Raw genomic sequence first — 27338 nt, forward strand, 5'->3', positions numbered from 1 at the left:
AAACTATCCACCTTCTCAGGACAGAACATTTGGAAAAGGTCAGAGAGAAGAATTTACAAAGACGCAAATACTGTAGTGTAAGTCGAAACAATATTTCTTTTACATACATTGGTTTGCCGTATATATTTGCAAACTAACAAAAACACGAAAAGTTATAGTAAACCGACGATGCGAATATTATACCTGAACCCGAAATTGAAAACAGACTTCTGCTCTGAATCTGATAAAAAAATACTATAAAGGTGTAATTTACAAAAGAAACGTGTATGTTTACCTGCATTGATAAAAGTTTCAAAACATAAAAGTAACCTATAATACACTAAGTTTTGTTTGCTACAATTACATGAATTATTTGTATTAAAATTCATGGAAAATTTACCACGTCAAATACATTTCCCAACTTTTGCAGTTGACGCATTTATAATTTGTATCGATGTCATTATAAAATGATGTATCTATAAACACAAATGTTTGATAACGATTTGACTGCTTCTTCATCACTGATCATCAGGTGCATGCTTGTGATTTATACATATCAAGTGATTAAAGAAAAAAGATGGTAATCCGGCCCCTGTTTTGTAATGAGTCTAGGAATTCAAATAAAAATCTTCCCTTATCAAAAATCTCTCTTTCTCTATTTCTCTCTCTCTCTCTCTCTCTCTCTCTCTCTCTCTCTCTCTTAAATTCAAATTAAAATGATTTGATACAGTTGATTATGTTATTAACTTACTAACAACTTATCTGGCGGTAATATTAAATAGCCTGCATTTAAGCACAAATAGGACGTTAATGTTGACAAATATGCATTTTATATATGCAATAAAATAGGAATGAACAAAGAATAACATGAAAATTATAATATATTATGTACATTTTAGAGAAACACACTTTTCCAGATACATAAATTTGTGCAACTATCAAAATTACCTCAGTTTACATAATTTTATGTAAATGTTCAAACGCCAGTAATTTTCATTTGAAACGTTGAAACAATGCAATTGCAGTCGATGTTATAAACCTGTTAAATTCAATGTGTGTATATCCGTTTTAAACACTTTATCTGATTAAGAGTATTTCGATCAAAATTTACATGATCAATGAGTAAAGTGCAAGAGCACTAAAGCAGTCATTTGAATAAAGACAGGCATGTTTTATACGTGTACAAAAACTGATATTTTTTTTAAAGTTAAAGATAATAATGTAACTTTGTGGTAAACCATTTCAACATAATAGCATTGACCATGTTGACGGCTTTCTTTTTTGAAGTATCAATTTCTGTAATGCATATTAAGTAAACGTGATAATGTAGATATATATCTATGTTTTATATAACCTTGACACATTACACAAAAAGATTATTATTTTGGAAATCTAACTAACTTCATTCATGAAAATGATGTGTATATATTTATATATCAATAATGGAAAATACCTATACTGTCATGCTTTTTTCTGTAAGTACATCAATTAAACATTGATATAACACGATACAACCAATGACGATGTTACTGAAAAGGAAAATACACATAAACAAATGACAGGGTTAAACTATGTTAATTTAAATCGAAACAATACTCTCGAAAGTAGAAATTCAAGAGCTATACATTTTCAAAATGCGTGCGAGTTATGAAAATTATAGTATTGTGAACAGCCATATGTGAAATACAACAGATACATTTTTACTACCTATGGCATTAATCTGATGCTTTCAAAGTATCAGTTATACATATAAGAGAGGAAATTTCTAGTTAAAGCAACTAGAGTAAGTGTCTTTGCTAAAATAATCAAGTACAAATGTATATCTTTTGACCAACCATTTGCATGATTTTAGGTATCTCGTTCAAAATAAATAAATCATCATTTAATACGTTTTAGTTTATGATCTATCTTATCGAAGCCACGTGCACAGTCCCCTTGTTGATTTCTTTACAGGCTCATTCAACTACAGTTAACTCTCGTTGTCTCGAACTCGGTTGACTCGAAATTTCGGATGAGTCGAAGTTTTCCCGTGGTCCCGAACTTTATTACTTACAAATGTATGTATTTCGACTCCTGATGAGTCGAAATTGGATGAGTCGAAATTTCGGTTGACTCGAACTAAATTTACGGTCCCAAGGTTGACAAAGGCATTCAAAATTCATTTTTTATCTCCAAGTAATACACATATGTCAAAACATGACCTCGGGGATCTCACAATACACGTGTAATTACACGTTACATTTCCGGTCCCTGACCACTGTGTTGATTTGATTGAAATTCTCTCTCCACGAGTGTTTATCTAAGATTATCTTTGATCACAATGATAAACAATGAGTGATAAATTATTATAGTTTATTAAAAAATGTATTTGTTTGACAGTTGTCATTTTACAATATTGTCATTACATGATCACTTAACAATCTTATACTAGTACTTTGACCTTAAAAAGTTTCGTCTCCGAAGGTATTACAAGTCAAGTGTTTGCGCCGCTTACCTCATATGAAATATTATTGTTGTGATATTTTTTGGTAACTTAATTGTCCATAACATTTTATGATCACTCGAGAAAAAATGTTCTAGTTTCATACATTGTTGACCTTTGCAAGATTTGACGTATAGATTAAGAATGTTAGTTTGTAATGTCTTTTGACTTATATATATTAGGACTTTCAACTGTTTTGGCACGACCGCTTATGCAAACGAAACATTTGTCCTCCGTACAAGTGTTTAAGCCTTCTGTCCTCAATAGTTTGATTAAGTTCAGATGCCTTTTCCCATTTTTGTTTATAAAATTTCGTTTGTGTTAAATACGATAAAATACAATGTTCGCAAATATATTAGAACATTTCTATACTTGAGGCAAACATCATTTAAAACATTTGAACTTTTTTATCATTTCTTTAAGAAATATTAACAATTATTTAGAATGTCATTACTCAAATGATAATATACACATGAAAAAAAAGTATCGAACCACCTTATGCAAATGACCAGTACCAGTAAATATTCCCTGGAAAATAATAATTTACTATCTTTAATATATAGTTATATGGGTCATGTTTACCTTTGTTGATATCCTACCGGTATCAAATCGATTTTTGTCTCCCGTAATAACTTGCACGTGCATTATTTACTCACTAGGAGAAAACTCACTAGTGTTACCACGTTTGCAATCTGTTATAACTCATACAGTTTTACAATTTGAATTACAAAAAGTCATGGGTCAACTCTGAAATGAGAAATGAGATGTGAAATGCTGTTACTTAGACATACTGCCAGGCAGATCTGACACCATCACACAACCACAAGTCGTCTTGAAATGAAGCACCAACTTACGAATACTGTTTAAGTCAAGCAAAGGGCTGGGAGACCCAGAAAAAAACATTTCCACGAAAAGATACTGCTGTGGAAAGACTGGTAAGAAAATACCCGTTCTCAGTCAAAACCCAAAAAGTCAGTGGTTACCCCGCCATGTATTGTCAAGCAGAACCCTTCAAAGTCTTAGAGAAATATAACACCTACTAAGAAGACCAAAAAAGAGCCATTGGCTAATGAACAGACACAGACTTTGGCATGGTGCCTATCGTCGCTGGAAAAATTCACTGGTCTGATGGGAGCAGCTTTTTATTGTATGTTACAGATAAACGAGTTTGGTTAGGCGAAAACCTAATACTGCATATGCAGAAAAGATCATACTGTAGACAGTTCCTTTCGATAGAGGTTGTTAATGGTATGGACAAAATGTGGGGTTTCGTCATATGACCATGATGACTGCAAGCTTAATCTCATAACGGTAGTAGGCATTAATAGTCAAAGGAGCAAGAGATAAATGAGATAAGTCAAGCACACAGCTGTAGTTCCTCATACAACAACCATCCTCTGCAGACAAGACCAATATTCATGGATGACAACGTCGCACCTCACTGTACCCATGCAGTTATCGACTGATAACACCAGAAAGCCATTACAACTATTCCACTGCCTGCCATGAACCCAGATATGAACCCAAGTTAGCATATCTGACACATAATTATATTTGTATGTGAGATAGTACCATCAGTTCAGAATCTGGCTGAAATAACTCAACCTATGTGTCAGGAATGGCACAGATTTCCAAAACCCAATTTAAACGTTCGATCGAAGGACTGAGAAGACAGGTAGCATCGGCGATTCGCGCGAGCGGTGGTTCTACTCGGTATCGAACATTATCATGTTTATTGTAACCGCTTACGCATATAGTCCCTTTTCAAAAGAAATTAATTGTGCTATTGAACTTTTCTTCTTCGATGTATCCTATGTTAATCATTATCAATGTTTAGTACCAATGACTGCCTTTTTGCATTTTGTTTGACAAAACAATTAGTTAATTAGATTTATTATGTTTGTTTATTTTTTTTTTAATTAATGCCAGTGTTTTGTCAGCAACGACATGGACTACTAGTAAGTTATATACGTTTGGACCATAATAATAATATTGCTTATCGTATTTTGTTTGTTTGAAAAATCAGGGTGGTGCGATACTTTTTTCAAGATGTATATATAGTCTGTTCCATAAAACTTTATTATGATTAAAGTAACCAAGACTATATATAAGTTGAAATTCATGTCTACAGGTGAACACACTTTTTAGATATGACATCGCAGCGCGCTCATTTTTCAAAGAAATATTTATCCATCTTAATAATCCTTATATAACTAAATGGTTTAATTGATACTTCTCAGACGAAGGTATAGCTATTCAAATTATGACTGTAAAAAGTAAAACATAATCTCAATTATCTTTCGAATTTGTGTTTTGTTTCTTTTTTCAGTCGTTTGTGTATTCATGAAATTAACAGTAATATTGGTCAAATTTTGAACAGTGCATTTTAATAGGGACAAACTGTATGTGATACTAATTTGTCGTTGCATATCAGCATGATCAGTATTTCAATTGATGGAATTTGTTTTCATTCAGTTACCTCATTTTGTTATTAAATATTGCATTTCTGTTCTCGCAATTAAATAAAGTTTGGATTTTTTTTTATAACTGTTCTAATTCAATAAAAAAATAATGAAATAATTTTGAGATGTTTGTGTATAGGGTTTGAAAAATTTACGTCATTGATGGTATTTTCAAATTAAAATAAGTTTTAAGGACAGTGTAGTGTTTTACATTTGGTTGAATATTACGCCTTTTATTAACAAACATACATTTAAAATTAATAAAGGATGCCGGTTTCTTTACTTATCAGGTTCAAGTTCCGACGTTTATTATAAATGTTTGTATGTCTTGTTAACTATGTGTCTTGTTTTATTATATCATTTTGTAATTGCAGAAAAAGATCAACTAATAGAAGTAGTTACTGTAGTAATTGTAAAGGAGGTAGAAGTAGTAGCATTATTCAGCATCTGCTGTGTTATTTGAGCCATGACTAGTATGACTTTGATTACATGTTTTAATTAAATTTAAATGTTCTCTTAAGATAAACGATCAACCAAACACCAGTTTCTTTTTATTGTCATTTGCTATATTCAATAATATTTTTTTACAGAAATTTCCTTTTAAAACGACAGTTCAATTTCTGCATTGACAATGAATCAAATAAGACGTCGTCGACCATTTGGGAATATCGGTAAGATAACATTAAAACCAAAGTAAAAATTTTGAAATAAACGATATGCCTATCATTTAAAAACAGCATACGTTTTGAACATATTAAGCAAAACATTCAAGAATGGAACAGAATATCCGGGGCTGCACTATATCACTATAGTTAAAACGGAATACAAGAAGAGGCTTAATTAAAATGCACCATTTAATGCAAACAGTTATGTCATTATTATATACAAATATACTAGATGTCCCACAGTAAATAGACTAAAGGACAATAAGAATGGCGTAGTATTTGAAAGTGATTTTCTAAATATTATTGATGACATGGTATTCAGCAAACAAAAACGCGTGTACAATCATTTTCAGTGTATAAAACACGTACTTTAAAAAAAGGATGCAAGAACCAAGTTCTAAACTGATGGTAACTTTAGGAAAACCATACCATGTAGGCAAATAAGACTATATTCAAGTAAAAGTTTAATGGAATGACTAGACTCTTCAAATGTTCCAACGAGATGATTGTTTGTTTGCTTATGTTTCTTGAAAGTGAAAAATGAATGACCATTTTCCAGATTGTCAAAGCCTGCTTGCTTTAGGTGTGAAATACTATGGATGGATCAGACTTAAGAATACAAGTAAGTTTATTCATCACAAATCAATGTGATTTTTAAAACTTAAACTTTTAAGTAAAAAAAATTGATTGTTATATATAAAAAAGTGGGTTTGACGAAACTTCATTGAGATAGTAACATGAGTAAGTCAACGAAATAAATATAAATATATCTAAAAGGGATCATATAGTGTTTACCCCTTGCAAAGATATTGAATTATCAAAAAGTAAAATTCAATTGAAATATCTTATGAGCCTTCCAACTCAACTGTAAGATACTGCTTAAAAAAGGTTTGTTTTCATTTAAATCTTTTTCTGCGTTTTCGAAATATAACAAAAAGAAATGTTTTTATTCAAATGATTCCTATCACAGGTGGCTCTATAATGTTTACAACCTCATTTGACTTGGGAAAATAATTGTTAAATACTCTAGTGACAGAATGATACGCGAAGGTTCTTCTACATGATAACTTGAACTGCAATATCAACATTACTAAAAATGATTAATATATAAAAAAAATGATATTTTGGCACAATTGGTTGATAATATTTGTGCATTAAATATTAAGCTCATACACTTTTTTCACCACATAGGATCAAAGAAATTCACAGTGTTAATGAGAGGTCATATGTATATATTCAAAAATGAGAACAGTACGAATCATTTAAAAGACCTGTCTTTTTCCTTATATGGATATACAAGGTGATGATTTTACTTCATGACTGTTTCAAGGTTTTTATTACTAATTATGTACACGTATATCATCAAATATCCCATCAATTTAAAACCAAAGGATATTAAAAGCTCCAAGAACTTTAGTATTAATATGTAAGTACATACAACGAAAACGTTATTGTAATTTTACACTAATCAATAATAGAAGAAGTTGTGCAGTACTTTATATTGTTGTTGATTCATTTTTGATGCAATATGGCACATTTTACTTGTTGTTTTGAAATTTTGCATATAAAAACATCCTCAATCGAAATCAATTCGAATAAGCTGTATCAAAATATAAAAAAAACTTAAACTGCTTTGGGAAAGTGTTTTTAAAGTTTTCATCATATTTACTTAAAGCGTTTTATGATGTACCAAAATTGCAGTTTTAAGCCATCCTAAGACATCATAATTTTGGAATAATGTCAGAAATGCGTGAAAATAGTGTTTGAAACATCACAGTAAAGACAAGAAGCTCGGGTTATGAATTTTAGTTATTAGTAATGAATAGACTGTAAGAAAAAAAATGAATCTTTCTCAAGTAAAAACAGTAATAAAAACGTTGTGTATTCCACTGTATCATATATTTTAAGAACAAGAAAAAAAGAAATGTATTTTTGAAACGAAATGTTGAGGTGCATACTTTTCATTTTTTCACTCGAAATGGATAAATCCCTGAGCTGCTCAATTTTCACAGAGAAAATAAATTTAAAAGCATCACGAGGACGCTATTTTTTCTTGCAACAAAGTATTTTATGGAGTTCTTCACAAAACAATATGAAAAAAGAAGATCATGGATGATTGCTAATGAGATAACACTGCACCAAATGACACAGAAATGAACAACTATAGGTTATCGTACGGACTTCAACAATGAGCAAATCCCATACCATTTAAATTATTGTAAGGGTATTTTTATTTGTGCATTGGCATAGTTTCTAGTTAAAATTTTAAGATATTATGATCTTACGAATAAAGATATTATATCTTTATTTGTGTAGAGAGTTGAGCTACCAATACTTACAGAGAAAGAAACTATATGGGTAATCAAACTAGTCCATCATGAATCTAAGACGAAAATATTTAAAACGTCATCAGAGATAGAGTTAAATGTACGTATTCATTTATGTAAGTCATAATATATATATATATATATATATATATATATATATATATATATATATATATATAAATAGTACTCAGCAGATACAAAAATTTCAGTATGTATTTATATTTCATACATTTTTAATTAAATACTATTTTTTTTAAATATTTGGTTTTATAATATTTCGATCGAAAGTGTAGTTAGGTGCAAGACAGGCATTCCTTAAGGTGAACGTACATTAAAGCCACGTGTACGTATTTCGGTTGTTAACTGTGATTACAATAACGCGGTAAGAATTGATTTTTTGTATGTCTACTCGACTAAACGCGCGTTTACCCAGTGTGTGTCCGGTTAGTAAGTATTTGTACATTTGCTCAATAGTCAGTACTTCGGTACTGACATGATTTATAACAAACCTTTTCCAATATTGTCCGCTTATGAATTTTGAAATTATATGAAAACTAAGGTTTCAACTGCCTTAGGCAAATTTGACCTTAGATGGATTTTGTTATTTGTTATGTATATATTGTGTTTTGTCTTGTAGCTTTTCGAATGTTGCGGTACGTAAACATTCTCGGCATTCATATATTCGGCGTTCAGCGTGCCTGATGAAATTATTCAACGTGTTGTGTCATTTTTGTTTATTTTGTAAAAGTTACTTTTAACTGATTATTGATTGTAATAAATTAGTTGAGTCGTCCCTTTTACTTCAAAAATGTCCAAGAAATAGTACTTGATTCTTCTATTTTCTATTAAAAGGAATGGACAGAAAGGCTCCAAGAAGGGATCTCGTTTGTTAACAACGTTCAGTAAGTACATTCATGGCTGCTCCTCTTTAACTTTCTGATATGGTATTCTTCTTGGATAACCAAAAATTTGAGACATTTGGAAGCAGATTATGTATCTCTTAAGAAAACTTACACATATAATTTCCCCAACATACTATTCCTACTCCTTCATTTGGTGTTAAAGAAAATCGGGAAAAATCGTATCTAATTTATAATCTGGGAATTCTAAAGCAATTATATAAAAAAAAAGAAGTGTGTTGCGAAAACGTTCAAATGCGTAGTTTTCTGTCTGTTTAGTTAGGCACGCTGTCTATAATTATATTCTACTTAAAAAAACCAGTTACATGCAAATCTACTTTATATTATCATCAATAACACATACAATGACATCTGCTTAAAACAATCGGTTAAAATGCAATAAGTTTTCTATACTTTCCGTAGGAGTTGAAAGAAATTACAGTAGCTCGTGTTACTTCTGTTTATCAAAAGATTTACCGCAACGTAATATGTCCCAGTACCCAATAACAAACGCATTTGATGAAGTTTCATAATAAATAATGATTTATGGCTAATCAAATTGTTACATTTTCTCTCACATACCAGAAACAGACAGTCATATGCAAATTGGCCAGACCAAATCAATGAACCAGATATTTACGACAGGCGTTACCAAGATGGTATATTTAACATATCATTTCAAAGACATATTTGCATATTTCTTTTATGAAATATAAACACGTCAATCTACTTGTAATTTATACATTGAACTAAGTACACGTATCAAATGTCAAATCAAAAGATGTTGAAGAATAAACAATGTAATTACGTTTGTCAAAAGGAGAGATATACATTGTAGGCATACATTTGTCTCTTTATAAATACCCGTACTGGTATAAACGCTTACTTAGTCAATCAATCTCAATAGTTATCAAAGCTACCAGGCTTATAATAATTTAATAATTTAATTTATTTAAATAATTAAATAATTCAATAATTTAGCACGGCATTTTCCTCGATACGTTTGCAATTATTGTGATTCTGTTAGTTGTTGTTTCTTCTGTAATCTTGATTTGTATAGTTTTAATTAAATATTTCAATATCTGTAAACTCCTTTGGCTCTTCGTTTAACAGTGCTTTGATACTTATATAAAACCTTCAAAATGTGTATGTATGAAAACGTATATTGTTGAATGTAGTCTCCTTTCCTGTTTTTTCAATGCATTTTATATATTAAATATGTGTCTGATGTGACATCTATATTGTTTATGGTATGATAAAATTGAGGAAAGGTCCCTGTAATTTAAATGAAATGAAGTTAGCAGAGTTGACCTCTATGACATATTGTACTAACATTAACAATTTAAATGTACATGCCAGAGTAGTTTCTCGACAATATAAGTTCTTCCAAATATTTTCCATTCACTAACGTATCAATAAATGAATAAAATGAACGAATAGTCGTTTAAGTATATTTTCTTTTATATCTAAGGTCGTCATATGTATGAAGGACTATCAATATACAACGGTCAATCATTACCGCAATCATATTCACAGATGAGTATTGGTGCAAGCAATACTAGTTTATATGAAGGTGAGATCAAAGGATATATATATAAATATATATATACAAGTCTAAATTGAAAACAACGTTCAAACCTATGATTGCATTGGATAAAAACCGCAATTTTTATACGTGTGCATGCAGAATAAATTTCTTGATAGAGGGGTCTAAATACAGCACAAACAACATTTTCCAAAAGACCAAATGAGTGAAAAAGTATATTTTAACAAAACGCATTTGACTAGCAGGTCGAACAACTGATGTTCTTAGACCCTGCTGACTGCCATTGGCGATTGCCAAATAAACGGATCACAAGCGTAACAAAATAGATCTTATTATTAATTTATTACCAAACAGAAAACAATGAACTTGCGGAAAAGATGGTATACCGCAAACATGAGGTGCAAAAATTTGTACACCATATCCGGATTTCGACAATTAATGTCTCTTCAGTGATGTTAGGAATCGAAACGGTATTTGGAAGGCCATATAATTTACCTCAATTTAGGATAGACTCTTGAATTTTGAAAGTGTCAAAATAGGATGAACAGATCATATAAACTCGAAGGCAAATATAATACAAGCCCAAACCAAAAAATATAAACAAGTCTAAATTGAAAACAACGTTCAAACCTATGATTGCGTTGGATAAAAACCGCAATTTTTATACGTGTGCATGCAGAACAAATTTCTTGATAGAGGGGTCTAAATACAGCACATACAACATTTTCCAAAAGACCAAATGAGTGAAAAAGTATATTTTAACAAAACGCATTTGACTAGCAGGTCGAACAACTGATGTTCTTAGACCCTGCTGACTGCCATTGGCGATTGCCAAATAAACGGATCACAAGCGTAACAAAATAGATCTTATTATTAATTTATTACCAAACAGAAAACAATGAACTTGCGGAAAAGATGGTATACCGCAAACATGAGGTGCAAAAATTTGTACACCATATCCGGATTTCGACAATTAATGTCTCTTCAGTGATGTTAGGAATCGAAACGGTATTTGGAAGGCCATATAATTTACCTCAATTTAGGATAGACTCTTGAATTTTGAAAGTGTCAAAATAGGATGAACAGATCATATAAACCCGAAGGCAAATATAATACAAGCCCAAACCAAAAAATATAAACAAGTCTAAATTGAAAACAACGTTCAAACCTATGATTGCGTTGGATAGAAACCGCAATTTATATACGTGTGCATGCAGAACAAATTTCGTGATAGAGGGGTCTAAATACAGCACAAACAACATTTTCCAAAAGACCAAATGAGTGAAAAAGTATATTTTAACAAAACGCATTTGACTAGCAGGTCGAACAACTGATGTTCTTAGACCCTGCTGACTGCCATTGGCGATTTCCAAATAAACGGATCACAAGCGTAACAAAATAGATCTTATTATTAATTTATTACCAAACAGAAAACAATGAACTTGCGGAAAAGATGGTATACCGCAAACATGAGGTGCAAAAATTTGTACACCATATCCGGATTTCGACAATTAATGTCTCTCCAGTGATGTTAGGAATCGAAACGGTATTTGGAAGGCCATATAATTTATCTCAATTTAGGATAGACTCTTGAATTTTGAAAGAGTCAAAATAGGATGAACGGATCATATAAACCCGAAGGCAAATATAATACAAGCCCAAACCAAAAAATATAAACAAGTCTAAATTGAAAACAACGTTCAAACTTATGATTGTGTTGGATAAAAACCGCAATTTTTATACGTGTGCATGCAGAACAAATTTCTTGATAGAGGGGTCTAAATACAGCAAAAACAACATTTTCCAAAAGACCAAATGAGTGAAAAAGTATATTTTAACAAAACGCATTTGACTAGCAGGTCGAACTACTGATGTTCTTAGACCCTGCTGACTGCCATTGGCGATTGCCAAATAAACGGATCACAAGCGTAACAAAATAGATCTTATTATTAATCTATTACCAAACAGAAAACAATGAACTTGCGGAAAAGATGGTATACCGCAAACATGAGGTGCAAAAATTTGTACACCATATCCGGATTTCGACAATTAATGTCTCTTCAGTGATGTTAGGAATCGAAACGGTATTTGGAAGGCCATATAATTTACCTCAATTTAGGATAGACTCTTGAATTTTGAAAGTGTCAAAATAGGATGAACGGATCATATAAACTCGAAGGCAAATATAATACAAGCCCAAACGAAAAAATATAAACAAGTCTAAATTGAAAACAACGTTCAAACCTATGATTGCGTTGGATAAAAACCGCAATTTTTATACGTGTGCATGCAGAACAAATTTCTTGATAGAGGGGTCTAAATACAGCACAAACAACATTTTCCAAAAGACCAAATGAGTGAAAAAGTATATTTTAACAAAACGCATTTGACTAGCAGGTCGAACAACTGATGTTCTTAGACCCTGCTGACTGCCATTGGCGATTGCCAAATAAACGGATCACAAGCGTAACAAAATAGATCTTATTATTAATTTATTACCAAACAGAAAACAATGAACTTGCGGAAAAGATGGTATACCGCAAACATGAGGTGCAAAAATTTGTACACCATATCCGGATTTCGACAATTAATGTCTCTTCAGTGATGTTAGGAATCGAAACGGTATTTGGAAGGCCATATAATTTACCTCAATTTAGGATAGACTCTTGAATTTTGAAAGTGTCAAAATAGGATGAACGGATCATATAAACCCGAAGGCAAATATAATACAAGCCCAAACCAAAAAATATAAACAAGTCTAAATTGAAAACAACGTTCAAACCTATGATTGCGTTGGATAGAAACCGCAATTTATATACGTGTGCATGCAGAACAAATTTCGTGATAGAGGGGTCTAAATACAGCACAAACAACATTTTCCAAAAGGCCAAATGAGTGAAAAAGTATATTTTAACAAAACGCATTTGACTAGCAGGTCGAACAACTGATGTTCTTAGACCCTGCTGACTGCCATTGGCGATTTCCAAATAAACGGATCACAAGCGTAACAAAATAGATCTTATTATTAATTTATTACCAAACAGAAAACAATGAACTTGCGGAAAAGATGGTATACCGCAAACATGAGGTGCAAAAATGTGTACACCATATCCGGATTTCGACAATTAATGTCTCTCCAGTGATGTTAGGAATCGAAACGGTATTTGGAAGGCCATATAATTTATCTCAATTTAGGATAGACTCTTGAATTTTGAAAGAGTCAAAATAGGATGAACGGATCATATAAACCCGAAGGCAAATATAATACAAGCCCAAACGAAAAAATATAAACAAGTCTAAATTGAAAACAACGTTCAAACCTATGATTGTGTTGGATAAAAACCGCAATTTTTATACGTGTGCATGCAGAACAAATTTCTTGATAGAGGGGTCTAAATACAACAAAAACAACATTTTCCAAAAGACCAAATGAGTGAAAAAGTATATTTTAACAAAACGCATTTGACTAGCAGGTCGAACTACTGATGTTCTTAGACCCTGCTGACTGCCATTGGCGATTGCCAAATAAACGGATCACAAGCGTAACAAAATAGATCTTATTATTAATCTATTACCAAACAGAAAACAATGAACTTGCGGAAAAGATGGTATACCGCAAACATGAGGTGCAAAAATTTGTACACCATATCCGGATTTCGACAATTAATGTCTCTTCAGTGATGTTAGGAATCGAAACGGTATTTGGAAGGCCATATAATTTACCTCAATTTAGGATAGACTCTTGAATTTTGAAAGTGTCAAAATAGGATGAACGGATCATATAAACTCGAAGGCAAATATAATACAAGCCCAAACGAAAAAATATAAACAAGTCTAAATTGAAAACAACGTTCAAACCTATGATTGCGTTGGATAAAAACCGCAATTTTTATACGTGTGCATGCAGAACAAATTTCTTGATAGAGGGGTCTAAATACAGCACAAACAACATTTTCCAAAAGACCAAATGAGTGAAAAAGTATATTTTAACAAAACGCATTTGACTAGCAGGTCGAACAACTGATGTTCTTAGACCCTGCTGACTGCCATTGGCGATTGCCAAATAAACGGATCACAAGCGTAACAAAATAGATCTTATTATTAATTTATTACCAAACAGAAAACAATGAACTTGCGGAAAAGATGGTATACCGCAAACATGAGGTGCAAAAATTTGTACACCATATCCGGATTTCGACAATTAATGTCTCTTCAGTGATGTTAGGAATCGAAACGGTATTTGGAAGGCCATATAATTTACCTCAATTTAGGATAGACTCTTGAATTTTGAAAGTGTCAAAATAGGATGAACGGATCATATAAACCCGAAGGCAAATATAATACAAGCCCAAACCAAAAAATATAAACAAGTCTAAATTGAAAACAACGTTCAAACCTATGATTGCGTTGGATAGAAACCGCAATTTATATACGTGTGCATGCAGAACAAATTTCTTGATAGAGGGGTCTAAATACAGCACAAACAACATTTTCCAAAAGACCAAATGAGTGAAAAAGTATATTTTAACAAAACGCATTTGACTAGCAGGTCGAACAACTGATGTTCTTAGACCCTGCTGACTGCCATTGGCGATTGCCAAATAAACGGATCACAAGCGTAACAAAATAGATCTTATTATTAATTTATTACCAAACAGAAAACAATGAACTTGCGGAAAAGATGGTATACCGCAAACATGAGGTGCAAAAATTTGTACACCATATCCGGATTTCGACAATTAATGTCTCTCCAGTGATGTTAGGAATCGAAACGGTATTTGGAAGGCCATATAATTTACCTCAATTTAGGATAGACTCTTGAATTTTGAAAGAGTCAAAATAGGATGAACGGATCATATAAACCCGAAGGCAAATATAATACAAGCCCAAACGAAAAAATATAAACAAGTCTAAATTGAAAACAACGTTCAAACCTATGATTGTGTTGGATAAAAACCGCAATTTTTATACGTGTGCATGCAGAACAAATTTCTTGATAGAGGGGTCTAAATACAGCAAAAACAACATTTTCCAAAAGACCAAATGAGTGAAAAAGTATATTTTAACAAAACGCATTTGACTAGCAGGTCGAACTACTGATGTTCTTAGACCCTGCTGACTGCCATTTGCGATTGCCAAATAAACGGATCACAAGCGTAACAAAATAGATCTTATTATTAATCTATTACCAAACAGAAAACAATGAACTTGCGGAAAAGATGGTATACCGCAAACATGAGGTGCAAAAATTTGTACACCATATCCGGATTTCGACAATTAATGTCTCTTCAGTGATGTTAGGAATCGAAACGGTATTTGGAAGGCCATATAATTTACCTCAATTTAGGATAGACTCTTGAATTTTGAAAGTGTCAAAATAGGATGAACGGATCATATAAACTCGAAGGCAAATATAATACAACCCCAAACGAAAAAATATAAACAAGTCTAAATTGAAAACAACGTTCAAACCTATGATTGCGTTGGATAAAAACCGCAATTTTTATACGTGTGCATGCAGAACAAATTTCTTGATAGAGAGGTCTAAATACAGCACAAACAACATTTTCCAAAAGACCAAATGAGTGAAAAAGTATATTTTAACAAAACGCATTTGACTAGCAGGTCGAACAACTGATGTTCTTAGACCCTGCTGACTGCCATTGGCGATTGCCAAATAAACGGATCACAAGCGTAACAAAATAGATCTTATTATTAATTTATTACCAAACAGAAAACAATGAACTTGCGGAAAAGATGGTATACCGCAAACATGAGGTGCAAAAATTTGTACACCATATCCGGATTTCGACAATTAATGTCTCTTCAGTGATGTTAGGAATCGAAACGGTATTTGGAAGGCCATATAATTTACCTCAATTTAGGATAGACTCTTGAATTTTGAAAGAGTCAAAATAGGATGAACGGATCATATAAACCCGAAGGCAAATATAATACAAGCCCAAACCAAAAAATATAAACAAGTCTAAATTGAAAACAACGTTCAAACCTATGATTGCGTTGGATAGAAACCGCAATTTATATACGTGTGCATGCAGAACAAATTTCTTGATAGAGGGGTCTAAATACAGCACAAACAACATTTTCCAAAAGACCAAATGAGTGAAAAAGTATATTTTAACAAAACGCATTTGACTAGCAGGTCGAACAACTGATGTTCTTAGACCCTGCTGACTGCCATTGGCGATTGCCAAATAAACGGATCACAAGCGTAACAAAATAGATCTTATTATTAATTTATTACCAAACAGAAAACAATGAACTTGCGGAAAAGATGGTATACCGCAAACATGAGGTGCAAAAATTTGTACACCATATCCGGATTTCGACAATTAATGTCTCTCCAGTGATGTTAGGAATCGAAACGGTATTTGGAAGGCCATATAATTTACCTTAATTTAGGATAGACTCTTGAATTTTGAAAGAGTCAAAATAGGATGAACGGATCATATAAACCCGAAGGCAAATATAATACAAGCCCAAACGAAAAAATATAAACAAGTCTAAATTGAAAACAACGTTCAAACCTATGATTGCGTTGGATAAAAACCGCAATTTTTATACGTGTGCATGCAGAACAAATTTCTTGATAGAGGGGTCTAAATACAGCACAAACAACATTTTCCAAAAGACCAAATGAGTGAAAAAGTATATTTTAACAAAACGCATTTGACTAGCAGGTCGAACAACTGATGTTCTTAGACCCTGCTGACTGCCATTGGCGATTGCCAAATAAACGGATCACAAGCGTAACAAAATAGATCTTATTATTAATTTATTACCAAACAGAAAACAATGAACTTGCGGAAAAGATGGTATACCGCAAACATGAGGTGCAAAAATTTGTACACCATATCCGGATTTCGACAATTAATGTCTCTCCAGTGATGTTAGGAATCGAAACGGTATTTGGAAGGCCATATAATTTACCTTAATTTAGGATAGACTCTTGAATTTTGAAAGAGTCAAAATAGGATGAACGGATCATATAAACCCGAAGGCAAATATAATACAAGCCCAAACGAAAAAATATAAACAAGTCTAAATTGAAAACAACGTTCAAACCTATGATTGCGTTGGATAAAAACCGCAATTTTTATACGTGTGCATGCAGAACAAATTTCTTGATAGAGGGGTATAAATACAGCAAAAACAACATTTTCCAAAAGACCAAATGAGTGAAAAAGTATATTTTAACAAAACGCATTTGACTAGCAGGTCGAACTACTGATGTTCTTAGACCCTGCTGACTGCCATTTGCGATTGCCAAATAAACGGATCACAAGCGTAACAAAATAGATCTTATTATTAATCTATTACCAAACAGAAAACAATGAACTTGCGGAAAAGATGGTATACCGCAAACATGAGGTGCAAAAATTTGTACACCATATCCGGATTTCGACAATTAATGTCTCTTCAGTGATGTTAGGAATCGAAACGGTATTTGGAAGGCCATATAATTTACCTCAATTTAGGATAGACTCTTGAATTTTGAAAGTGTCAAAATAGGATGAACGGATCATATAAACTCGAAGGCAAATATAATACAAGCCCAAACGAAAAAATATAAACAAGTCTAAATTGAAAACAACGTTCAAACCTATGATTGCGTTGGATAAAAACCGCAATTTTTATACGTGTGCATGCAGAACAAATTTCTTGATAGAGGGGTCTAAATACAGCACAAACAACATTTTCCAAAAGACCAAATGAGTGAAAAAGTATATTTTAACAAAACGCATTTGACTAACAGGTCGAACAACTGATGTTCTTAGACCCTGCTGACTGATATATACATATCACAAGTTCGCGATTTTCCTGATTGTTTTTGACGTATTTACACTAAATACATTTGAAGTTGCATGTGTACTGATTGATATTTTAGTCTACGATGCATGGTTTAAACAACAAATAGTTGTTATTGGCTATGAACTAGTTATCAGTAACTGTCAGTACTCTCTGATTGGTACTTAATGTCTTTTTGTTGTGGGGGATGTATAAGTACATGTCCACGTCAACTTTGTGTTTTTGTTAGATGTGTTTCTATTTGTATCCATCTGAATAATTAAGCCTTTTAAAACTGATTTTCGTAGTTTGTTCTTATGTCGTACTGTTACACTGTCCCAGGTTAGAAGAGGGTTGATGCTTTCAAACGAGTTTTACCCTGGAACATTCTATGTGTGCCTGTAACAAATCAGGAGTCTGTAATTCAGTGGTTGCTGTTTGTTGCTGTGTAACATATTTGTGTTTCGTTTATTATTTTGTGCTTCAATTAGGCCATTACTCTTCTCGTTGGAACTGTTTTACATTTGTCATTTCGGGACCTTTTATAGCTGACTTTACGGTATGGACTTTGCTGATTGGTTGAAGGCCGTATGATGACCTATACTTGTTTAATGTTACAGTGTAACCTGTGTTATCCGACACACTGGGGGACCAGAATAGAATGTCGGATTAAGCAGGGTGTCGGAATACTCAGGTTTTTTCTGCAAGGATAGGCATAATTTGGGACCAGAAAATGTGTCGGTTAAAGCAGGATGTTGGAATACTCAGGTGTCGGATTAGGCAGGATACACTGTATTTGGTCTTTTGTTAAGAGTTGTCTCATTAGCAATCATACCCCGTCTTCTTATTTTTATATGTATACATACATATATATTGGCATTGAAACAAACAGTTGAATTTTTGTTTTTTTTTCCCGTTTTTATTTTTAAATATGTGTATTTTCTAACATTTTCCTCATTTAAAGGGACTTTTCAAGATATATAACTACATTTGTGTAAGTAACATTTCCTTGCGGGTAGTTTAACGTTACGTTATTGTAGTGGATAAATTGCGTACTATATTTACGCGTAAAGCTCTGCTTTTAAAAGGCACTTCTTACGTAATTTTCTGTACGCACCACCATCACGACGACATATATAGAAAGGGAAACATTTTAATTTCCCGTTAGCGCGTATGTCTAAGTGTTTACTAAGTGAAATTTGTTGTAAGTTTTTGATGACGGTTTGTGGACAAGTATGGTCTTAGCTTCCCAGCTTGTCCAATGTAATCTTTATGTTGGGCATTAAATATTAGTTACATCGTGTGCTAATGACCTAATACTATATATATCGTATTTGGTAACTCACACACTGCATAACGAATTTATCTTAACATGTGGTATTTAGACTAGTAGCATATCAAATTGATTAAAAGTCTTCAAAACTTAATATTAAGAACCTACTTCCATTGGTCTATACAATAAAAATGCTAACACTAACAACTTGTATCATTTTCTATTGTCAGTGGACCGTGAATTTGGGGTAAAAACTCTAATTTGGAATTAAAATTAGAAATATCATACCATAGAGAACATGTGTACTAAACTTCAAGTTGATTGGACTCAACTTCATCAAAAACTACCTTGACCAAAACTTTAACCTGAAGTTGGATAGACGGACGAACGTACGAACAGACGAACGGACGAACAGTTTTGTAATGGTAAAAAAATGTATAAAAGATTTTTTATCCGTCTATAGGTGTACTGTAAAGTACAATCTCAAGAATGTGCTGCATTTGACGATAAAAAGATCAGTCGCAATCAATGATTAATGTTTGCTTATTTGCTTTTATTAAAGTTTGTATTGTATTGCATTGAATTTTAATAATAAGTACCATTTTTTGAAAAAATATTTTGTTTTAATCTATTGAAGATGTGAACAGCCAAAGACACATTCCAACAGAACGTCCACCTATTTTACCTCCCCGACCAAAGAAGGAAAACGAGATGACTAACAGTTACTTAGGTTACTAAATTTTACCACATGTATATCTTTATACAACTATAGTAGGATGAATGCGTGATTGTGGGTATTGCCTTGAAGTTTTTTATTTGATGTTTATGTTAAAACAACTAGAATCCATTTTTAAAAATAAATTTTATATTTGTACCTCATTTTGCACCGATAAAGGTAGTAGAAAGGAACAGATCCCGATTTGACAATGCTTGTCCATATGCAAGTAACATGAGTTAGCTATGCATGTTTGTTGCTGATAGTGCTTGGATTATGCATGTTTATTAAGTGTTAGTAATAATAAGGTTGCCTTCTCTTCATCCAAAACCCATTTGAAAGACTAATATTTTAATGGATAGCAGATAAAGGCAACAGTAGTATACCCTGTTCACTAGTCATACATCGATATTTGTTTTCAATCTCCAATCAACATGTGCAAGGCCAACGCGACGTTTGTATTCATAAGTACGTTATTTTATTAGATATTAATGCAACACATAGCGGTAACTATTAATGGCTGAAAATAAAGATGTATCATGTGTTATAAACTATTGGAATACAAATCTTATTGACAGTTATTTACACAATACGGTAAATGTAACATGTAGTTAAAATAGTTTTAAGAAACAACCTAACAGGATTAGAAGATTTAAAAAAAAATTATATGAATTAAATATATAAACAGCTCGATAAAAGAAGAAGGTATTTACAAGTTACTTGGAAATTCAACATACACTTCCATTATACTTACCAAGGAGAAATCGTAAACAATCATCGGTGTTGTCTATGTTTCTTTGAAATTCAAAACAACTAATGACTGGATCTTTCCTCAATGCACTAGATGCTTTATGTACATAAGTATGCTTACAAACAACGTTATATTACTGGGTCTTTCTACTTGAAATAGTATAAATACAATATATGTACATTGTCGGAAAATCACAAAAATACTAAACTCCGAGGAAAATTCAAAAAGGAAAGTCCCTAATCAAATGGCAAAATCAAAAGGCCAAACACATCAAACGAATGGATAACAACTGTCATATTCCTGACTTGGTACAGGCATTTTCTTATGTAAAAAATGGTGGATTGAACCTGGTTTTATAGCTAGTTAAACCTCTCACTTGTATAACAGTCGCATCAAATTCCATTATATTGACAACAATCCGTGAACAAAACAAACAGACACAATAGGTAAAAATGTCAAAAGATGTGTACTATGTCTGTTGCTTTAATTGGCCTGGTTTAAATCATATTAATATGATTTATTTGAATGATGAAATGTTGCAATATAACAAAAGGTATTTCAAAATAGGCAACCTTTATAATTTCATTTTTTTAACATAGCTTTCATCTCCCATGCTTTAAATTTATTATTTTAATTTAATTTTAACCTTCCATGTTATATTGGGTCATTGCATACGATATATGACACAAAATTTCTGTGCAACAATTTCTACAAAATAAGGTAGAAAGTTATTTGTACGAGCCTTAGAAACAAGCTGAAAAGTGAGCCTCGTCGAGCTTTTCTCCTGTTTCGTAGAAAGTACATCTACATTAGTTTAATATTTTTAGTAGGGTCTTGTTAGTCAGTGTTTAATCATACAGTGTTTTGGCTGTCAATTCGTAGTTTTCCCTTTAATTCCATGATTTTGACAGTTTAACTCCTACTTATTTATTTTGACTCACCCTTCGGCTCCTTTCACCTCTTTTTTAATAAAGAAAATTGATTTATACAGAGAGATCTAATAAACTGTTTTTTAAGAATTACCATATCATTAAAATAAACATGATAAATGCACATTCGAAAGGGAAAAATCGTTCCTAGACAAAGTTAACAGTTTCTACAAGTTGCAGCAAAGGTCATCTGACGTGAATGCACTGGGCTGATCGATCTTACCGCACTAAATCTTGTCGTCGTGATTTGACAATATTATATATTATTTGAAGAACATTTCAGACTAATCAATGCAATTTTTATTTGCAGAATTAGATAAAGTCGTTTTTGACGACAAAAAATCAACATGCAACACAAACATAATCGAAATTCAAACAGACCAATCAGGTAAGTTACTCAATGTTCATATTACCATAGCCATATGATTACAATAATAACTTCCCATGTTATATTGGGTCATTGCATACGATATATGACACAAAATGTCTGTGCAAAAATTTCTACAAAATAAGGTTGAAATTCTTAATGTACTAAATTTTGTTCTTTTTATGTCTCTTTTGCCAAATATGTTGAAATATAGATTCTTAAAATAGCAAGCATTTATTTTTAACCGGTTAGATTAAGAGGTTATTTTGACGGTATCATTTGCCTTCAAATTCTACAAACAATAAGTATTCAACACACTAACTGTTTTGGTGTTTCTTCAACTCGTTCACAATTTATTCTTAAGTATTTTTCAATTTTGTTAAACAGAATCAAGCAGTGAATTGGATGATGATTCATTTGAAAGTGAATTGTGCTATAAAAATACATCTGATAATCGAAACTGCTATTCTAATATGCCAGGTTAAACAAGTGACTGGTATAACGAATGTAAAGGTAAGATACCGGTTCTTTTTTATTCATGTTAACTCATTGTGTAGATCGTTGGATATTTAGATTGATTCAGTTCTTTATTGAGCTAGACGCATATTTCCGAAACTTACAGATGTGTACTATGTCTGTTGCTTTATTTGGCCTGGTTTCAATCATATTAATATGATTTATTTGAATGATGAAATGTTGCAATATAACAAAAGGTATTTCATAATAGGCAACCTTTATAATTTCATTTTTTTTTAACATAGCTTTCATCTCCCATGCTTAAAATTTATTATTTTAATCGTGTAAAACTGCCGATTTTGATTTGAAACATCGTTGTAGAATAAATGAGACGATGTTATGAAATATCAAGACTTGACCTTGTCAGTCCATTGTGAACATTTCTCTTTTAGGCCGTGAGATTCATTTGGCTTCTTTTCATGGTGTCACTTGTCTGGGGTCGAGTAATACATTTCAATTAACTTTAAATCTTGTACCAAATTCTTACATAAATACAACGATTCTGTAAAAAAGTGTTCTAGTCTCTTAGAGTTAGTACTAAAAGCAGGATATTACATCCTAATTTGTACAATGATGATTATTATAAAGCGCATTAATCATGTTAATGTAGATACAATCCTTGTGAACTGATCGGTCTTTCTAATACACTTATTTTGAAAGGTTAGAAATCTAACACAATATTAAAATCCTTGAAATTGTTTGTATCAATACTTGCATTGCAAAAAAGCTTGTACACAATTCATTCCTAAATACAAAGATTTCGAAATGGAGTTTGGATGTAACTTTAAAATTCGTACCACAAACAGGATTATAAATTCTTATCTGTACGGTCATGTTTTTCTTGTAAAGCCCGTAGATTGATACATAATGCATGTGAAGTCATGATCCTCCGGATTAAGGTAGATAGGGTGTCTTCCTCCATCTTGGATTTAGAAATACCAGAAAACAATCGGTCTAGATCTTTAATAAAAGGTGCAAATTTTGAGAGTAGTAGGTAATTCATGTGTAAGAATTTTCATTTCAATATAGAAAATGATCTATTTTATCATATTTATGGTTGTATTTTATAAAAAAAAAAGAATACTTTTGTTTGATTCTATTTTTTCCAACTTTGCCACATAAGGGGAGGCAACTCAAATGTAAGGGCAGATAATTCAGATAAAGTTACATTTACAATAGAATGTGTTAGGAATTTACCTATTTTATTATGTAGCAAGAAAACGGGTCCCGTGACCCCATTTTTTCTTTTTCTTATCTGAAAGCATACTAGTAGAGCTATCTTCTCATATTTTATCTCAAAATTCTATGGTGTAGTTTTCGTTTTATGGCAGAAAATTGGTTTTTCCATGCATAATCTATACAAAATCTGTCAATTTTGCACAATCTGTAGCGTGAAAATAAGCCCCGTGACCCATTCTTTTTATTATTTTTTTTTAAAAAGCATGATATAAACTACATTTTGGCAAATTATTAAAATATTCTATGGATTATAATTTAGACACCCCATCTACCTTAACTCGAATAAAAGGTTGTCTTTTCAACACAATATAGTAAAATCTTTCAATATTGCTTTTAAAGTTTTAAAAACAAATTACACATTACTGAATATATATCTTACTTTATATGCAGAAATATGTGTATTCATGATCCTACATCCTATCTATAATATTTTCATTAACTTTGGCATCGCACAAGGAAGTGGGTTTCTTAGAGTGTTAATGACGTTTTCTTTTCGCTAAACGCATTGGTTGTGAACTGATTGTTACTTTATTCTGGATGAACATGATCTATTCCTGCTATTTGTTAGTTTATATGGGCTGAAACTACTGAGAGAACTATTATTTAAATGGATATATTGAGTTAAGTCATTTGTAACTGATTTAAGAGAGTTTTGTTTTATGTTGTGTTGTTACTCAGCTTTTCGTACGGTGATTACAATTGCTTACAACATGTATGTCCATGTCATTTTTACTCTGGTCAATAGTTTTTCTCTCTAATTTTATATTATTTATTACAAAAAAAATTAAAATAATATATAATTATTCATTAGCATGTACATGAACCTTAATCTGAGAGCAGTATACGATTTTTTGTGCAATGGCAGTTGTGGATTCATCTCGCTGCAAGTGTCATTATTCTATTCCCCATACTCTACTAAACAAAAACTTAATATTTTGCATTAAAAATGCATTTTCAAAATCAAATCTGATAAAACAAAAATATCCTCTATGTTAGATGATATATGATGCACTGCTGTTATATTAACACCCCCTTACGGTTTAATAAGACTTAACAGGATTTGAAAATAATTTAAATATTTTCTTTGTGTTGGTAAAGTATAAAAAGGCGATTTAACACTATATAGTCCTGTTGACTATATTTTTAAATACCTTAAAATTGAATGAAATACAAAACAGATCACGTTGGAAAAAGGGGGTCATTTATTTACGAAGTAATGCATAGCCTTTTGCCATTGTGTTTGAAACCTTTTCACAAATTACCTGATAAAATAAGTGTCACCTAAGAAAGAATTGTTACAGGACATGATATCATATTTCACTCATTTTACATTTTATATGTATACATTGTTATTGTTACAACGACATAAATGAAATTGAGAAAACTTTGCGTTACCGTTGTGTTAAATATATCTACATGACTAACACCATGCCATTACAGAGCTAATGATAGGACAAACAGTTCGAATTGGTTAAAATAGGCTTATATTCTGTTTTTGTTTCAGGGAGTTCAGAAGACAACGAACCGAGCCCTAAACGAAATATCAGAAAGAAAACTAAACGAAAGTCCCTAGGTGTGTATATTATATTTTTAGTGGTATGGTATCTTGATTTTAAACAACATCCATTCATACCATTTTCCTTTTTGTTAGATTATTGCCACAACTGTTAGAATGATCAGGCCCTAGGTATTGAAAACCAATCATGTCAAGAATAAAGTATAGCCGCTTAAATTTAATAGTACGATGACTTTTGTTATTGATTAATGTTTACGCGAAACTTAGAGAAATTTTGTTTACTCGCGTCGTGGTATTAACCATATGTGGATTCTTAAAAAAAAAACTCTTAAGAACTTCTGGATAATTTTAAATCTCGATCTTTTTCTGAAATTAGTTCTATCAGAACTTTTGATTTTTCAACTCTGCATACCACCATTCCCAATGTGAAATTTAAAAATCGTCTAAAAGAAATAATCCATAATTTTTTTCAACATAAAAATGGTAGCATACGCTATAAATGTATTACTTTGGGATACCATACGGCATATTTTGTTAATAGTGAACATAAAGGTAACAAATGCTACACGGAGGAACAAGTGATCAGTATGCCGGAGTGTCTTATTGACAACATATTTGTTGGATTTGGAGGTAGACTTTTTCAACAAATTGTCGGCATTCCTATGGGAACGAGTTGTGCGCCTCTCCCTTCCGACCTCGTCTTATTTTCATATGAATCAGTGTTCCTTCGGACACTTATCAAAAACAAGAAGAACAAAGAAGCCAGGTCATTTAATTTTACATTCAGATATATTGATGATGTTCTTTCCATTAACAATCCAAACTTTTCTGATTTGGTTCCATTAATATATCCACCAAAACTAAAAATTAAAGAAACAACAGACACACATTCAACCACCTCATTTTTAGAGGTGTCAGTTTATTTTTGATCTATTAGTTTGAATGTCCATCTGGTATCTTTTGTTCATAATTATGAATTCACTGTTAACAAAACTTTGAATTTTTGAAATACTAAGGCTTTTCTACCTCAGGAATAGATTACCTTAGCTGTATTTGGCAAAACTTTTAGGAATTTTTGGTCCTCAATTCTCTTCAACTTTGTTCTTTATTTGGCCTTTTTAACATTTTTTTATTCGAGCGTCACTGATGAGTCTTTTGTAGACGAAACGCGCGTCTGGCGTAAATATAAAATTTCAATCATGGTATCTATGATAAGTTTATTTACAACCACTGAGTCGATGCCACTGCTGGTGGAGATTTATTTCCCCGAGGGTATCACCAGCCCAGTAGTCTGCACTACTGTGTTGACTTCAGTTATCATTGATATGTTCATAATTATGAATTCACTGTTAACAAAACTTTGAATTTTTGAAATACTAAGGCTTTTCTATATCAGGAATAGATTACCTTAGCCGTATTTGGCAAAACTTTTAGGAATTTTTGGTCCTAAATGCTCTTCAACTTCGTACTTTATTTGGCCTTTTACACATTTCTTGATTCGAGCGTCACTGATGAGTCTTTTGTAAACGAAACGCGCGCTTCTGGCGTAAATATAAAATTTCAATCTTGGAATCTATGATGAGTTTATTTACAACCACTGGGTCGATGCCACTGCTGGTGGAGATTTATATCCCCGAGGGTATCACCAGCCGAGTAGTCAGCATTTCTGTGTTGACTTGAGTTATCATTGATATGTTCATAATTATAAATTAACTGTTAACAAAACTTTGAATTTTTGAAATACTAAGGCTTTTCTACCTCAGGAATAGATTACCTTAGCTGTATTTTGCAAAACTTTTAGGAATTTTTGGTCCTCAATGCTCTTTAACTTCGTGCTTTATTTGGTCTTTTTAACTTTTTTTT

At 32.0% G+C, this 27338-nt stretch overlaps 1 protein-coding gene across 4 annotated transcripts; it reads left to right on the top strand.

Moving 5' to 3' along the window:
* On the top strand, positions 1-25532 carry LOC127714640 (uncharacterized). Of its 4 annotated transcripts, none has more exons than XM_052220699.1 (12): positions 1-38; positions 5514-5594; positions 6148-6210; positions 6780-6888; positions 7907-8015; positions 8768-8817; positions 9400-9473; positions 10286-10387; positions 20080-20172; positions 22148-22225; positions 22592-22717; positions 25464-25532. In XM_052220699.1, exons 2-11 carry the CDS (start codon positions 5555-5557, stop codon positions 22687-22689), a joined length of 816 nt encoding a protein of 271 aa, XP_052076659.1. In that variant the 5' UTR covers positions 1-38; positions 5514-5554; the 3' UTR covers positions 22690-22717; positions 25464-25532. The 4 variants fall into 4 exon arrangements, with proteins under 4 accessions (XP_052076659.1, XP_052076661.1, XP_052076662.1 ...); XM_052220701.1 differs by having other exon boundaries at positions 22154-22225; XM_052220700.1 differs by having other exon boundaries at positions 24-77.
* The last annotated feature ends 1806 nt before the right edge of the window (positions 25533-27338 follow it).

This window comes from Mytilus californianus, unplaced genomic scaffold (assembly GCF_021869535.1).
Source record: "Mytilus californianus isolate M0D057914Y unplaced genomic scaffold, xbMytCali1.0.p SCAF_9, whole genome shotgun sequence".
NCBI classification, from domain to species: Eukaryota; Metazoa; Mollusca; class Bivalvia; order Mytilida; family Mytilidae; genus Mytilus; species Mytilus californianus.

Bases quoted from the DNA above. Each gene is read 5' to 3' on its own strand.
- LOC127714640 (XM_052220699.1), top strand. From the start codon at position 5,555: ATGAATCAAATAAGACGTCGTCGACCATTTGGGAATATCG. The intron at 10,388-20,079 runs GTGAGATCAAAG...AATCTATTGAAG, and splicing joins CAATACTAGTTTATATGAAG to ATGTGAACAGCCAAAGACAC. The intron at 22,226-22,591 runs GTAAGTTACTCA...TTTGTTAAACAG, and splicing joins AATTCAAACAGACCAATCAG to AATCAAGCAGTGAATTGGAT.